The sequence below is a fragment of the Phlebotomus papatasi genome, chromosome 1 (genome assembly GCF_024763615.1).
Source record: "Phlebotomus papatasi isolate M1 chromosome 1, Ppap_2.1, whole genome shotgun sequence".
Classification (NCBI taxonomy): domain Eukaryota; kingdom Metazoa; phylum Arthropoda; class Insecta; order Diptera; family Psychodidae; genus Phlebotomus; species Phlebotomus papatasi.
Window position 1 is genome coordinate 94,996,332 of NC_077222.1, and position 16,964 is coordinate 95,013,295.

The 16,964-nt window shown below is 33.9% G+C and overlaps 2 protein-coding genes across 3 annotated transcripts in view; one reads left to right on the plus strand and one right to left on the minus strand.

The window, feature by feature from the left end:
• LOC129809809 (UDP-glucosyltransferase 2) overlaps nt 1-1,857 on the plus strand; it is a 42,238-nt gene extending 40,381 nt beyond the window's left edge. For both annotated transcript variants that reach the window (XM_055859918.1, XM_055859917.1), the window contains 2 exons: nt 986-1,223; nt 1,320-1,857. In XM_055859918.1, coding sequence (XP_055715893.1) covers nt 986-1,223; nt 1,320-1,581 — 500 coding nt within the window. In that variant the 3' untranslated portion in view covers nt 1,582-1,857. The remainder of the gene's footprint in view (nt 1-985; nt 1,224-1,319) is intronic.
• Nucleotides 1,855-16,086, minus strand: LOC129809812 (sensory neuron membrane protein 1). The gene is made up of 5 exons (XM_055859925.1): nt 15,845-16,086; nt 15,463-15,768; nt 15,149-15,400; nt 7,641-8,323; nt 1,855-2,660 (listed from the first exon to the last, which is right to left on the minus strand). The coding sequence occupies exons 1-5, from the start codon at nt 15,962-15,964 to the stop codon at nt 2,405-2,407; spliced, it is 1,617 nt and encodes a 538-aa protein (XP_055715900.1). The 5' UTR covers nt 15,965-16,086; the 3' UTR covers nt 1,855-2,404.
• Between the last annotated feature and the right edge of the window lie 878 nt (nt 16,087-16,964).

Consider the following 16,964-nt stretch of genomic DNA (forward strand, 5'->3'; position numbering starts at 1 on the left):
TTTGTAGGATAAATGTCCTAATTCAAAACCATTTCCAGAAGCTTTAACTTTGACAGAAGATTCAACACATTAAGTTCATATTTTTTTCTGAAGAGAATTACATAAATTTGCTCCTTGACTCTTCTAGAATGTTACTGTTTAGTGAAAATTCTTGAGATATAATTTGAAAACTTCTTAAATACAAGAAAAATACCCGAGTGTAAAATGCGTCTATTGGAAACAAATTAATCCAAATGGAGACAAGGGAAAGTTTCTAATTGGAGACAAACAGTGTAAGTGAAACCGCGACATAAGGCTTCCAAAACCTTGTTGAGTTGCTCTTGAGTGTTGGATTTGTTCTTATTCCTGGTCTTTTCTCCTTTCCCATCTAAAACGATAAGAAAATCTCTCCAAAAAAATCATATTTCCGGGGTTTCCTATTGAAGCATTTGCAGATACTTCTGAAAAATCCTTTTTGTTCACGAAATAGGTAATTATTTCATTTGAAAACTTCACGTACCGTTAACAATGAAGATTAGCACTTAATTTAACTAAAATTAGCCAAAAATATGACATAAATGTTAAACAAAACGAATAAACAAAAATTAACTCATTGTGTTTTTCATTGGAAAACATGGTAGATCGCTGAAAAACTAGATGTTGAAAAGGTACATTTTTAATTTTTCTGAGAAATTAAGAAATTAAAATTTGTGAATATGAATGGATTTTCGCTTTATTTGGAGCAAAATTAACTAAATAATGAAACTGTGGTATAGAAAACATTTAAATATAATAATATAGTACTGTATTTATCGTGAAAACAATGACGTTTCCATTTGGAGTAGAGAAAAATTTCCATTTGGAGCAGGTTTTGAATTAGCTTAATTTACCCTAATTGTAATTTTTTTTTTCAATAAAACTTTTTACATTCTGTTTTTTGCTGATCGAACTTGTAATTTAAGAAGGGTTAACAAAAAAAAAACACTAACGAGATTGAATATTTTAGGGCATCGAAAGCTAAGGGCTTTCGTGACCCATGGTGGATTGCTGAGTATGTATGAGAGTGTGTACCATGGAATCCCCGTCGTGACAATGCCCGTGTTTTGCGATCACGACTCCAATTCCGCCAAGGCCGAGGCGGATGGTTACGCAGTGAAACTTCCACTTGAGACTCTCACAGCGGACAAATTGGTGAAGGCGATAACGCAGGTGATTCATGAACCACGCTACAGGAATGCTGCAAAGTAAGACCAGCTGACTTCTTGTCTTTTTGTACCTCTCTCGATGGAGCAATTTCCATTCAATGGCTCTTATGGTCTCGTTGGTTTTTTTTCTTGCAGGAAGCGACAGCGATTGCTGAGAGACCAAAGAAATCCACCTCTTGAGACAGCAATCTACTGGATTGAGTATGTTTTGAGGCACGATGGAGCGCCCCATTTGAGGACACCGGGCAGAAATTTATCCTGGGTTCAGTACTACATGCTGGATGTGATGATTGTGTGCTTTGCCATTTTGGCTGTCTTCAGGCACCTCCTCAAGAGAATCTCTTGCTCAGTTCAGGTTCATCCCGTGAGTGAAGTGAGAAAAGAGAAGATTCACTAGAGAGAGGCTCCTATTTAATTGCCTTGTTTTTGGGTGGGATTGTACCAAAAAGTCACCTGTGGAGTGGAATGGGATGGGATTTTCTCTTCAACTTTACCCTCTTTTATCTTATAATCTCCTCCCTTTTCTCAACAAATTTCTATTCTAAAAAAACAAATCTGTAAATAGTCCTCTGTTTCTTTTAGTGTTAATTGTTGTGTAAGTTGTGATGTATTTTTTTTGTAATGTATTTGAACAAAAACACGATGATGGATGAAGAAAAAAATGAAATTACTACATCTTGTGTAACATTTATTTCAAAAATTCCCAGCGAAACATTTATTAAAATATCGTTGAAGGTGCAAAAAGAAAAGATGTTCAGGATTCTATCATTTCTATGCTACATTACAATGTTTCCTGATTTTGTTGTCCGAGACTTTAAAACTGAATTTCAATTGAAATTTTCCTCTCTTGTCTAAACCTCCACCACTGAAGTAAGGGATCTGGACATGACATCCGTGTTGATGAAAAAGATGTGCTCAATTTGGACCATGTCAACCCTAGCGATAGAATGATTTGAATGTTATTTGCAGACTGAAATTATTGACGTTGTCGTTCATGTCGCAAACAGTGACATAATATCCAGTCGATTATTCAATTAAGCTCGTAAACGATTAAGGCTCAGATTCATCGTTAAGAAATCCCGCACAGTATTGCACATTTCAACATAAATCGAGAGCAAATTTTCATCTCAATAATCTCGTGCAATTTATGTGTGTCACATGGGAGGGAAAAACTTGCTGACGGAAAATTCAGACAAGAGAGAAGGAAATCCCATGAATTTTCAGTAACGTTCTACTTCATTATCTATCGTGGACACTGTTATATTCCTGTGATAGTTGCTCAAGCCACCTGAGGGCTGTTCCACAGGTGGTAGAGTCAGACTTCCAGCCACCTTTCCATTCTTCTCATCATTCTCCTCAACTGGAGTGACTTCCGTCGGGGGAGTACCCTTCGTCATCATATATCCAGCTGTTCCACCTCCAAATAATCCAACGAGCACGCAAACCCATCGGATGAGCCAGTTTATCTTTCTCGAACTGAAAAATAAGAAATACAGAATGGGTAATAAATTGGTAAGGTTCTCAAAAAGAATCGAGATTTTGAATGCAAAAAATAGCGTTGATAAAAGTCTTCCTTATCTCTTTCTTTATTGTAAAAAGGTAAAGAGAGAAAATGGAAAAACTAAAACTAGAAAAATGATAGAATTAGGGAAATGGAAAAAAACTAACTAGAGAAAAGGATAAATACTAAAACCGCACAAAATTAAAGCTAATCCACTCAAAACAAAATCTCGTGCCTCTGTAACATTGAATGAACGATAAAAGTGGACCAGAAAGGTTACTTACAGTGACTTGAAAGTTACTCTAGTTTACAGTTTTAATAGAGAAACACATTAATCCTTGAAAACGATAAGAATGTTATTTTTAAGATTATTAAATTTTAATTAATTAAGGTAATGATATCATCTACAACGATCCTTGGAAATTACAAGGGGTCAACTCACTTTCTAATGCACATAGAAAGACAATTTAATAAATTTTCAGATGATAATAATATTAATAATAATATTCATAAAACATTAGGTGCTCTTAAAACTTCAAAGTTCATTGCAAGAAATAAATTCGAAAAACATTTCAATATAAAATTTTTGAAGGTCAAAGTTTAACCACCTTATAGAAGGCTTATATTTCAACCGATTTGCTATATTTTTTTTTCATTTTTTCTTTTTTTTAAAGAACTTGAAATTTCTAACCCGATTGCATTAGTCGCAATCGGTAGTGAATCTGTAATTTACCCGTAAATGATTTACCTTTTTCTCGAATTTACCTTCTTATTTGTTCGTATGCTTGTTACTCATACTAGAATATTCTAAAACCCACTTTTCTTAATCAATTTCTTATTTCGGAATGGTTTTTTTTTATTTTTTTTTCATTCAATTTAATCGGTAGTAAAGCGGTATGTACCTAAAATGCATGCGAATTTAATACACGAATGGCTTTTTCTCATTTGTTCGAATACTCCGCAAATCTAGGACGCTTTGGCATCTCTTTTTGGATATGTTTTAGAGGAAGTTCAGGTGAACATTTCGTCCAAACATAATTACATTATGACCTAAAAATATCGTAATCTTGATTTTTTGAATGTCAAAGTTTAACCTGTTAAGAAGGCCTAGTTTTCAACCGATTAGGTTAAATTTAAATTTTTTGGAAAGGCCTTGATATCAGTAATAAAAAAAATTGGTTAAATATATCAATAAATGTCTTAACTTTCTCGTATTTACATTTTTCGTTTGTCCGTACGTAGGAACACTCAAGAACAGTGATGTTCAAAAGAAAAGTCGAAAGAAAAATATGAAATCTAGAATGATCATATCTTTACCAATTTTCGATTTTGAAATGCGTTTTACATGCAAATGCGTATGGGAATTTTTCGGCACTCGTGATCGTTATGCTAAATATTTAAAAACTGAGAAGTTTTTTTCCGTATTATAAGATACCTTTCCGTATGGTGGATAAATATATTAAATTTTTGTTTAAATAAATTTTTCCTCGGAACACTGTGAGCTGAGTCCGAGATCAATTTAGGAATTGGCTTCAAATAGCTTCATATAAAAGGGCCAACTTGCCAGGCGCTTGGTGACGATCCGAGGTACAGAGTTTATAGTTGCAATTACATCTATTTTTTTTATTAATTTAGTGTAAAAATTTAAAATTCAAATGCACAGATATAGTTAAATAGATCATTAATATACCCATGAGCATACACAATAGGGCGTTTCAACAAGGAAAAAATTTTTTTGGCACTATTCTCACGGTGCTGTATTTGATGAGACAAGAAAGTTTTTCTTCTACGGCCATATGATCAGACGGTGTTTAGAGGTGGCTGATCGACCCTCTCTGTAGAACAAATTTCTGATTTTACCGGATTTTACACTACAGAGAGGGTCGTTCAGCCACCTCTAAACAGCGTCTGATCATATGGTCGTAGAAGAAAAACTTTCTTGTCTCATCAAATACAGCACCGTGAGAATAGTGCCAAAAAAATTTTTTCCTAGTTGAAACGCCCTAATACACAAAAATACCAAATAGTATTTTGAGGCTTATATTTTCAACTAAATATCGAGCATATCTCTTAACATTCCGATCCGGGGTGCTGTTCCCTTATTTCCTGCTAGCTGATGTGAGTTAAACTCGTACTTGAATAGTGGATTAAAAAAATGATATTTGGGTTTTTGGAAAAATTTTTAACAAAAACTTACCATTTTCGGTGTATTTTAGACCACATTTCGTCTTGTCAAAAAAATTTATGATCGAGCAAACATAAAATCTTTCGTTCGAGGACTAGTTTAACTCATCTGATAACAGCAAATATTGGGTTTATAAATGAATCTACTCTATGAAATCTTGTACACCGAAAAGTTTTTTTTTTGAGATTTCTAAAAATTAAATCTCAATTTTGGAATTTTTAAATTGCTTTTAGTGAAATTTATTTTTATAAAAAATAGGAAAATCTACCTTTAAAGATTGTAGTATTGTCCAAAATGAAAAAATAACGTCCAAATGATTTCTAGGCAACTAATATTATTTTTCAGTGATTGAAAAAATAAACAAATGTTTGCAATTGCAAATTATTTGTGGAACTAAGATATTTAAAAGTCGATATGATAATTTTTGTAAATAGAAAATAAACTGTGTGATACCTACCTTGGGAGGACTCAAGTTTTAGACAATTCAATTTTTTCCAAGAATATAAACTTATTATGTTTAAATTTAAATTTATATGATATTTAAAGCTTGAGTCACCCGAAGTACCTGTGCTTTTTAATGTTTTAGAAAAAGACTTAGTGCTAAGAAAATCAAAAGTATAATTTCTATGATAATAATTTAATGTTAATGAAATAAATAATCCCCAAAAGATGGTTTATGATAATCTTTAATAAAGTTTTTAAATATTCTTATGATCAATTTTCAAAAATAAGGAACATAGGTAGGGGAGACTGGGGAAAAACTTGTCAAAACGCACATTTAATTCTATCGCGAAAGACTTAAACGTTTTATAATGAGCATATTCTTATAGGAAATTTACTGCTCTACAACATTGCAGAAGACTATTTTCCTCTATCTCGAAAGAAATGTGATTTTCGAATCATTTACTAAAAGTCGATTTAGTGGAGATTCTCAAAATTGCTGGGGCAAATTTTGTCAGTTTTCGGATAATTTGTGACGTTTTATGGTGCTATTCCAATGAAAAAGTGACCATGTTTTTTTTAGCACATTACTGTTCTCAAGTACTAAAAAAGACTATGTCTATTCCCATACGTCATTTCAAGGAAAATAACGAGTACAGAATATTAATGCTGCTCGCCGACTTTTCACCACTGAGAACTCACGGGAAAATCATGGAAAACCTGGGAAAATCCAAAGTTGAGGCTAAAGTTGTCAACTTCCGGCTATCCAACTGCATCACGCCACCAAGCTGATATGACGTTACTCCCACACTGACTGAATGTCAGATGGCATTGTGATCGGGTAAAAGCTTGCTCGGAGCGAATATTCGAATTCGGGTTTTGGTTAAACTTTTCTTTTGTGTCGGTTTCTGTCATGACTATTTGGTGATTTTGAAACTGGGGAAAATATGAAGTTTTTGTGTAGAGAAAAGAACTTTACATCTTGTCAATCATGATAAAGAAAATGTAGAAAATAATATGACAGTGAAAACATTAAATTAATAATGTCGATTTCCCAAGCGACATTAATTGAACTAACATGTGAGAACAATCATGGTCTTTTTAGTACTTGAGAACAGTAATGTGCTAAAAAACATGGTCATTTTTTCATTGGAATAGTACCATTACTCTCGCAAACGTTAAAGATATCAAATAGACACATTTTCATTGGAAATTTATTCCTCTACAACTTTGTCGAAGATAATTTCTCTATCTTAACGAGAAATGTGCTTAAATTGAGCTAATCAGTATTGATATTTTCTGTAAGCCAAATATTCCAAAAATAGAATAGTTTAAGAAGGTTCATGAAGGCTATCTATAATAAAAATTTCAAGCCTCAGTTTCTTTTATTTTAGAAAATACTGAATATTGAAATTTTCGTTTTGACAAATTTTGCCCCAGTCTCCCCTACTTTTAAGTATTTGAATATTTAAATTCCAGTTATTATTATTTTTTACTTTACTTTAACGGATTTGATAGGAGTGGATTTTAAATGTGTTGTAGTCCGTTTCCGTTATTTATTGATTATTTATTTTTTAAGTTATTGACAGTTTGATCCTTTTTATGTTTTTTATTGGACAGGATATCGGTCAAAACAGGCCTAATGGCCTCTACACACTAGAGTAATTTATGTCCATATTGATGGAAATTCCCTATGCTTGTGTACTCTGAAAAAAATATTTTGTCAAATTAACAAGACAAGTTTGTAAAAAGGATGTTCTTCCATACTGAATATGGAAAAGTTTTGTCACATCGGCGGCCAACTGGATCTTGTTAAAAGTTTGTCAAAAGGGTGTTTTTCCATATAAAATGCAAGAAAAAGTTTTGTCAAATTGGTAAATAACATCCTTTTGACAAAATTCAACAAAATCCATTTGTTTCTTTGACAAGACATTTTTTTCAGAGTAGAAAAAACTCTTCAATATGGACATAAATTTTTCTAGTGTGTAGAGGCCATAAGGCCTAAGACCTGAGTAAAGCGATTAAAGGGGAAGAACAAAAAAAAGCAACCAAAACAAGGTTTTATTGAAGATTTTTTCACTTCTTTTTACTTATTTACCGATTCAGCGTCGTAAGACGATTCATGTTTATTTATGAAGGACTCTTTCTTTAAGAATTTACATAAGATAAAAGAGTGGATAGATTTCCATAAAAGAGAAGTGCGATATGATAAAAAAAGGAATTTCTCGAGAGAAATTGTTCTGAGAAAGCACAGTTCCTTGGAAGGAAGAAAATATCTTTTGATATATGATTCCAACATCTATTCAGAGTTATATTAAAAGATACTTACAGCACAAGTCCATATTTCACTTCATTTGTGAACGTTTTGTTGAGATAAACGCTCTCCTCCACCCAGAACAGCGGATGAATATACTCGTCTAAGCGACTCATAAATTCCAGCTCAGGAATGGGCATCATCTGGATGTTGAACTGCATCCTTTTGGCTGCTGCCAGTGGAGATCCCGAGAAAAGATCAAACTCCAAGAAAATTTTATGTTTATCCGGATCTGGATGGAGTCCGATAACTTTCTGCTGCACCGCCGGGTCGGTATCGTAGAAGTGCGGCAGGGATCCGAGGAGTGGAGCTCCGTTGAGGCAGATTGAGAAATCCACAACGCCATAAGGTGGGCAACCATCAGGTGGATCGCGACAGTAGCAGTGCAGGCTCTCGTCAGCCTTGTGATCACCAAAACTCAGGGTGAATCGGGATGTTTTGATGCCCGCATAGGAGGATGGTCTTTCGTAAGTGGCTGGCATGGATCGGCAAATATCTGGGGTGTATGCCCAAACCCCTTGCTCCTTCGTCATGAATGGCGGGAAAATAGTACCCTCTGTTCCACGGTACTGATTGCAATTCTCATCATCGTACAAATCCATCTCAGGCTCATCATCATACATCACCACACGCCCCAGATCCTTGCTGTTCTTTATCCCTCGGTAGACTTTGAATGTTTTTGTGGGCGTTGCATTTTTCTTCATAACAACAATGAAAATTGCCAGTTAGATCCTCAAGAATGTACAAGGACGGAAGTGCAAGGGTGCGATTTCTGGGTTGTATAGTAAACATATGGGCGGATATGGGGTTTTCTCACAATAGCAACAATTCCACCCCCCACGGGCGATATTGATTTCAATAGACACTCTTAGTACATAAATTTATTATCCAGTTTCCCACGAAGACAATCGATAGTTCGAGTGCCATGCTCTTGACATAACAATGTAAAATTCTTAATTTACACTGAATTAACACTCTTTCTTCATTACTCAGGGCAAAAAATCTTCACTGAACTACATCTTTCAACTTTATTCATTTTATAGGATTAAAAGTTCTCTGCTTATAATATTTCGTGAAGATTTCAGCGATACAACGGGTTTTTGGGATTTTTCTTCATCACATAAATTGAAAGTTGAGATTAAGACGAACAAGGAGGAATTAATAAAATATTGTTGGTTTGCAAAATAAGAAAGATTTAGGAAAAATTCAAAAGAAGCATGATATACACAACATAATATACATTATATTCAAAGTTTATAAATGGGATAAAATGTACTTAAATTTCTATTAGAGTTATAAGATTTTGGAATACAACATGAGTTATTAGGAAGGAGAATTCTCACAGTTCAACTAATTGGTGAAATTATCATCTGCATTGAATCAGCTAAAGAGTTTTAGAGATATTTTAGGAAATTTATTTAAATATAGTAGAATTTTCGACTCATAAGGGAGGATGGTCAGGGAGGGCACTTCAGCATGTTCTTGGGCGAGATCTGCAGCATTATCTTGTTACAAATTTATTAATTGGCCAAAAGTAACAATGGATTTTAGACTGAAATAGAGTGAATTAACTTGTAAAGGAATTGAATTTTAATAATTCAGAAGGGATACTTCAGAGGAGATAAATAGTAAGTTACTAAAGGTCTATACACATTGGGAGCAATTTTCGTCAAAAATTGCATTCATAACATTATGATGTTTTCATCTACAGAATTGCAGACAATTTCCTACTAAAAAACAATTTTTGACGAAAATTGCTCCCAATGTGTAGACACTTTTAATCAATTAATCGTTCAAATTTGTTCCATTTTTTATGTTATTTCTTGAATATTTTCCAAATTTGTTGAGATAATTGAATGAATAGTTATTGAGCCAGAGATTTCTCATGGTATAGAAAAAAAGGATATTATTGAACAAGAAGTTAAATTAGTACATTAAAGAAGTTTTATTTTAATTTCACACTTAATTTAATTTAATTTGTTATTGTTTATAACTTTTTTATAAGTCGATTCCAGTAACAACAAGGCTCTTTTTCAATCGAGCGAATTTTTTTGTAAATTTTTATGTTTGATTTTAAAACAAATTTGCTCTAATTCGCGGTAGTTCCTCTTGTTTTGTCGTTAAGTTTTAGAATTGACCGCTTTTTGTGGAATTTATAGCGACTTTGAAATCTCTCGATAATTCGGATGACATTGTGCCCCAAATGCTCAATTCAGAGAGAGTCTACTGTCTAGAAAGGCCTCAGCCTCGGTTAGGGTGAATACCCCGAATGATGCCACTGCCCAATTCGAAGCCACTTTTAGAAAAATGGTAGTTTTTCAATATCACGATATTTTAGAATTATGAAATATATACAATAGTGATTGTTGCATATATTTCATAATTCGAAAATTTCGTAATATTGAAAAAATACCTTTTTATTCAAGGTGGAATTAAATAGGGTAATGGCATCATTTAGGGTATCCGGCCTACAACGTACTAAAATTTCGTCGAAATTGGAAATGCAGATTTTGAAATATTCGATTTTCAAATTACAAAAATCATTTTTTCAATAATTGTGCCCCTGGCGGTAGCTCCACAACATTGTAATGTTTCCGAGAGATGTAATATTCATTTTGCGTATGTCAGTGCTACTTTGCAGAATTTTTGAAAAATTTCTCGGCAACCATTAATTTTGCTAGAGAGCTTTTTATGTTTAAAATTATGGTGGCACAAAGTTGTGTCACTTTGCGTATACGATTTTGATAAAATATGCAACACAGGTGTTGCAAGATTTTTCTTATCACAAAAATAACATATTTTAAATGGGTCATGACCAAAATCCCAAAAGTCAAAATTCAGAAAGCCAAAATGCTGAAAGGACCTAAATCCTAAAAACCAAAATCCCGATTCCTTAAGGGTTGTAGGTCATCCCACAATTGTACCCGCGCTCTCTGTTTTTGGGAGAGAAATTTTATGTTTTTAACATTTTGAATAATATTGCACACATTATCCTCCATAATTTCATCCTTTTCAGTGTTTTGACCATTCGGGATTTTAGTTTTCGTGATTTTGGATTTTTTGGATTTTGGCTTTACAGAATTTTGACTTTCCGGGATTTTGACTTTTCAATAGAGGCCACAATAAATCATTCACTCTTAATTTCTAATCCTAAATAAACATTTTCACTGGAAAGAATTTAGAAAAGTTAAGCCATATGTCTAAGCTTTAGATATACCCGGCATAATACGAGTTTCAAGCTGATTGTTAAGCCCAATTCCCGAAAGTTTAGAAATTCAAAATAATACGGAATATTATGAAGTTATGAAAAAATCAATAGAACTTGTGAATATTCAAGTTTTTGAGATCTTCGATAATTGCGCTAAACTTGTCTGAAGACCACTTCACGGTCTGAAATCACTTCTTGGATAGAGGATTTATGGTATGAAGGAGAAAAAATCGTAATCCCTAATATCCTTATGCCCTGGACACACTTACGACTAAAGTCCAGAGACGACTAAGCTAGTTCATAGCTAAGTCAGTTCCTGACACACTATAAATGAGGCTTAGCACCACAAAACATAACTTTCCTGGGTTTTTTTATGCAGATATTTCTACTGAAATGCACTAATACTCCTCTAAAAATGTAACTATATGTAATATCATGTCTCAGTACACGTCCAATAATTATTGTTAATTACAATTATTTGTGAGGTGGAAGCTAACTCACGACTTAAGCCAATTTAGGCGATTCTAGCGAATAACTCTTGTTGTTATAGTAAATTGTCGAGTAAATTTACAAGTAGTTTCATTTTCAAAGGAGTACTATTGCATTTCAGTAGAAATATCTGCATAAAAACCTACGAAAGTTATGTTTTATGAGTGCTAGAAAACGTTAAGCCTCGTTTGTAGTGTGTCAGGAACTGACTTGGCTATGAACGAGCTTAGTCGTCTCTGGACTTTAGTTGTAAGTGTGTCCAGGACATTACTCTCAATAATTTTTTCAAAGAACACTAATGCAACAAATCTTCAATGTTTTTGGGAAGTATTGAAGTATTGAATTGAATTGAATTGAAGTATTATATGAATAGTTTAATTTACTTTCTAAACATAATATAAGCGAAAACGATTCCATAATTTTAAAATTCACTATTGAATCATTTTTGAAATGTATATTTAAGTTTTAATCGATTTAGTCGATTTAAGTATTAATTGTTAAATAACTCAGTTTAACCGTGAAGCCAAACAGCCTCAATGGCTAGGTTTTCCTACTATCTCTCTCTGTGTGAGCATACCCATCTTCCCAAAAAAATGTCCTGCGTGCATATGCACGGTCACTAAACATACAACCAATGAAGGGATTTTCCATCATTTTCATCCCGGAGGTTGGAACCAACCCTAAGACGGCGATGGCCGCATGGGGGTGGGGAAAAACAGAGATGAAAATAAATCAATCAATCAATCAATATTTTAAAATTAATGAGAAAACCAACAATCTCACTTTCTCAAAACAATTTTAATTCAAGAAATAACTTAAGTATTTCTTTTATTGCAAATTTAGCCATTTATAGGGGAATGCTGACATGGTTCGCACACAGTGAAACTTCTAACGATGCGAATTTTATCTTTGTTTGGAAAGAGTCAGTTTACTATTACTCATGAGGTTAATAATAATTATCTATCTTATGGCTCGAAATGATAAACTAGCTCTTTGCAAGCAAATAGAAAATTCGTATTGTTTGAAGTTTCACTGTGTGCCAGCAATACATTCCCCTATATCTAATATTTTTGTATTTCACGATATCGAAATAGGGTCAAAGGAACGTCTATTGACACTTTAAGAACTTTCGTAACTTTCCTGACTGATATCTTCAATTTCAATTCAATTTCAATTTCAATTTATTGACTCACAAAACTTAGGGTAGTTCCCTCTTACAAATTTGTGGCATAAAAGAAAAAATAAAATAAAAAAAAAATAGTTAAAAAAAAAGGAAAATGAAGCAAAGTAAAATAAAATATAGCTTATAAAACAAATCAAGAATTTAAAAGATGAAAAGAGAAATTAGCAAGGTCCATTCTGGAAGTGCTCCCTAATAGTGTCAGGCGATCTACGCTTCTGAGGAGCGAGAGAATTATACATAAAAACCCCTTTGACAAATAGAGTTCGTCTGAAGGACTCATGGTGTGACTTAGGGACAATCAGTCCACCGACTCTAGCCGACCCGCCAGGAGTCAAGAGAGAGGCCAGGTACCCAGGGCATCCCGATGCAATCAATCGGTTAAGAAAGATGAGAGCGCGCATTTGAAGTAGCGATGGGAGATCACATCCTACAAAAACATTTCTATAAGAAGAAATGTGATCACGAGGGCGCAACCCGCAAATATATCTCACACAATTGTTGAAAGCAACTGAAAGTCGGCGAATCGTGTCAGCATCCGACAGAAAGAAGAGCTCTGCTCCATAATTAAAAAATGGAAGTAGCAGTGCTCGGGCTAGGAGCAAGCGAATATCATAGGGTGTGATGTCCCGGAAGCGTCTAAGTGTATAGAGAGAAAAGTTCACCTTGCGGCAAATGGTGGATGCATGGTCAGACCAAGATAACGTCTTGTTAAAGACAATACCCAGGTTTTTCACCTGATCCACAAAAGGAATAACTTCGCCGTGAAGGACTAGAGGATAGGGAGTAATGTTGGTTGCCTTTTTGCCTATGATAATAGCCTGCGACTTTTTGGGATTTAGGAGTAAGCCATTTGAAACGGACCAGTGCTCGATCTTCTATTGTATTAAATTTTTTTGTGTTTAAATATTAACTTATATCAACTTATTAATTTGACTACCGTTCAGTATCATTCACTTTTCTCAAAATGTTTGAAAAACTAAAAAAAACTGTATTTTTTAAGATCATGACTAAATGCCATATCTATTGACACTTTCGGTATCTATTGACACACGAAATTTGAACACCTATTGGACACTTTTTCTTTACACCTTTGATTGAGATTTTGGCTGAAAACTTCCTTATTGCACTGGATGACTCCATCTGGGGGGCTGCCAACCAGGGAATCTATTAAATCTCCATCCAGAATGCCCCGTCCTTCCGTAAGAAACTCTTCCTCACAGAGATTTCTGTAAATCTTATGTCCCTTCACAGCAGCCATTCTCGTGATGATAAACTTCTCTATCCTCATAATTTTACATTGTATTCCTTACAGGATGCAATGGGCAGCTTTCAGATTTATAAAACTTGACACTCTCCTTAAGAATTCTCTCTCAACAGCTTATAGACAATACTCTTTCCATTGGGGCATCTCTGGTGCAGTCGAAATTTTTGTCACGCATTAGATTTCTGCAGTGCTAGAGCTGAAGGAAGTTCTACTATAAAAATATTACCAGTGGCAACTCACCAACAAACATTTTTAGTCTTTTTTGCGCACAAACACTTAACTTGTTAGTAATTTCACTATTTCTTTCACAAAAATGCAACAACTTTGTTTACTTTTATTCATTCTTCTTATTCTTCTTCATCTATCAAGCTGATACAAAAGTCGGCAATCTGTACCTGTCAATAGACGTTGAAATCGACGATTTTGTCTCGGTTTATTGACACTGTAACTAAATTCATTTTAATTAAAATAAATTGATGCAAATTGTGTATTAAATTAAAATTTAGTTATTTTTTGACTGTTATGCAACAGTTATACGTTCATATTATTAAAAAAATATAGAAAAAAATATTTTTGTAAAAGCTTCTTTCTTACACTTTTTCATAAGAATCTTGAAATTTCTCCACGTCGACAATTGAAATTGCTTAAACCTTTTTAAAACCTTCTTAAATTCGCAGAACAGTTCTAGAAAAGGGTAGGTTAAAGGAAAGCAGGTCAGATTACATGAATTTCACTAGATATAAACAATTTATATTAAATAAATTTCAATGTTTTGATGAGAGTGTCAATAGGGGTTCCCTGTCGAACAGACGTTCCTTAAACGCTGAATAAAAAATTTCCAAAGAATAATTCCAGATTTTTGGATCTTCTATTTTTTTTGGTCTGAGCAATGTATCAATTTGTAGGAATATAATTTTAATAATGACTGAATTAGCTTTAAAATAAATAAGAATATTTTGTGAATTTTATTTTATTTTATTTGAATTTTGATCAGTACGACAATTTCTAAAAGTAAAAGAAAAATATTGCAAAAACTCTGGAAAAAACTTAAAACACTTGAAGCTATAACCGTTTAGAAAAAATGGAGAAACACACTATTAATTCTCTCTCTTCAAGACATAAATTGACAAAATTTTCTCAAATATCAGGAATCAGGAGCAAAGATTTTCGCCCATCAAAAACACAAAGATATTAATATAAAATATTGTTCTTCATTTGAGTTCAAATGATAAAACGAACTTGACTGCCCGATACACTCAAATTCAATTAATTTCTGCAGTCTTTGAAAGTTTTTAGAAAATAAATCTTCAAGTAGAGATAAAAGAAAATTCAAGGAGTGAAGTGAAAGCTTTTAAATTTTTTGTCAATTCTTCACTCACCGGTCCAAAAATAGAGAACATAAAGGTTGTGTCGTTGTATTTATCGATGGTTGGTTCGGTCTCTAGAGCTGTGCAGACGGCTTTGGCAGCAAATTCCTCAGAACTGCAGTCAATCCCAATTCCATCGAAGAGCAAATCCATGACACGAACGGGGAAAAAGACTGAGTTGGGTTCGTGGAACATGTACTTAATAGCATCCTTCACCATTGGGAGCATTGGAGCTTTATCTCTGGCCACACTAACTGCCATGGCCTGAAAAGGACTCGCAATTTCTCAGAAGCTGAGAGAAAATAATCTCCAAAGAGGTGACTTACAACAAGGAAAATGTGGGGGAACATGATAATTTCGTCTCCGGTAAGCCCCTCTGATTTGGATGGATCAAAGAAAAAGGTATCTACAGCGTTAAAGGTCACAGTGTCATCTTCTTCATGGTCCTTCATGTTGATCTTCGATTTCCTCTCTTGGAAAAAATATGGACCTACTTCTTGGACTTTAGGTTTTCTCCCTTGCATCACTTCATTAGGATTAGTCACATTGAAGAGATACACACGAAAATCTAGGGGAAATGGAATATTGGTCCACATTCCACGGATTCGCGAATTTGGTTTCAAGGCAGTATTCTGGAAAATTTGAAATAATATCTTTTACTAGAAGTTCCTGACTTAAAAGCAAATTTCCCGAAAGAAAAAAACTCACAGATCGAATGGCTTTTTTCAGGAGCGATGGAAAAAGGACCCAACCGAACATTATGCCGAAGATAAATATTCCAATACACCATTTGAGAGTTTTCTTCCAATTTCTTTCCTTTAGTTGCATATTTCTTTTTTTAATTCTAAAGATCTCTCACTTTTGAAACTAAGAACTCTTTTTAGAAGTGCGTCTATATTGCACAAGATTAACAATCTAACTGACCAAATCCCTAAGACAGAATGCACTGGACAGTGTTATCCTGCCCTCACAGAGCCATGACGAGAACACCTTCTTGGACTTCCCATTGGTGCAACAGTAGCCTTGAACTCGACGCAGGAAAATTATGCATGAAGCTCCTGGAGACCACGGATTGACGCGCAAGGTGAGTACCCAGTGCGAAAAACACCAGATGGTCATGGAAGAGCTTTCATGAGGAGGGAGGAATCAATTTTACCATCACCACTCTTCCCAGTCAATATGCCTTATTAAAATTCATGATCGCGAACTGCAATAATGACAATGACGGATTAATCTGTGTGTGATGATTACAGTCAAACTAACTACTTGGAAAGAATTAAAACGTTGTTTACATGGCGTCTATATTACAGCCTGCAAATTTTGCAAAATAAATTTAAAAATTTTTCGACGTTTGGAACGATTGATATTCAATTTGGGTATTTCACTGTTTTCTTCACAATGAGAAATTTCACATTAAGAACAGAACGGGATAGTATCTATTGTAGAAGAACACCAACAGCAGATGATGGAAAGATGATTTTAAATGAATTCCTGAGGACTAAGAAAAGTGTAAAAAGATCTCCTTAGGCGAAAGCGGTTGAAAATGAGATGCGAGAAGAGTTAGGATAAAATTGAATTTCCAGAGAATGCATAACTTCGGACAAGCTATTTAGAGTTCAGACAACTCTTCCACAAACTTGACAAAAAATGATTTTTTACTAGATTTTTACCATATTTTCAAAGTTAGAACCTTCTAAATGGTTTGTTCGGAATAATGCATGATCCAGAATTCCAAATTTTATCAAATCTGCGAAATTTTTCAATTTTTGGACATGATATTAATGCAATAATTCTGCAACAAAGCTCTATACACACATACGACTTAAGC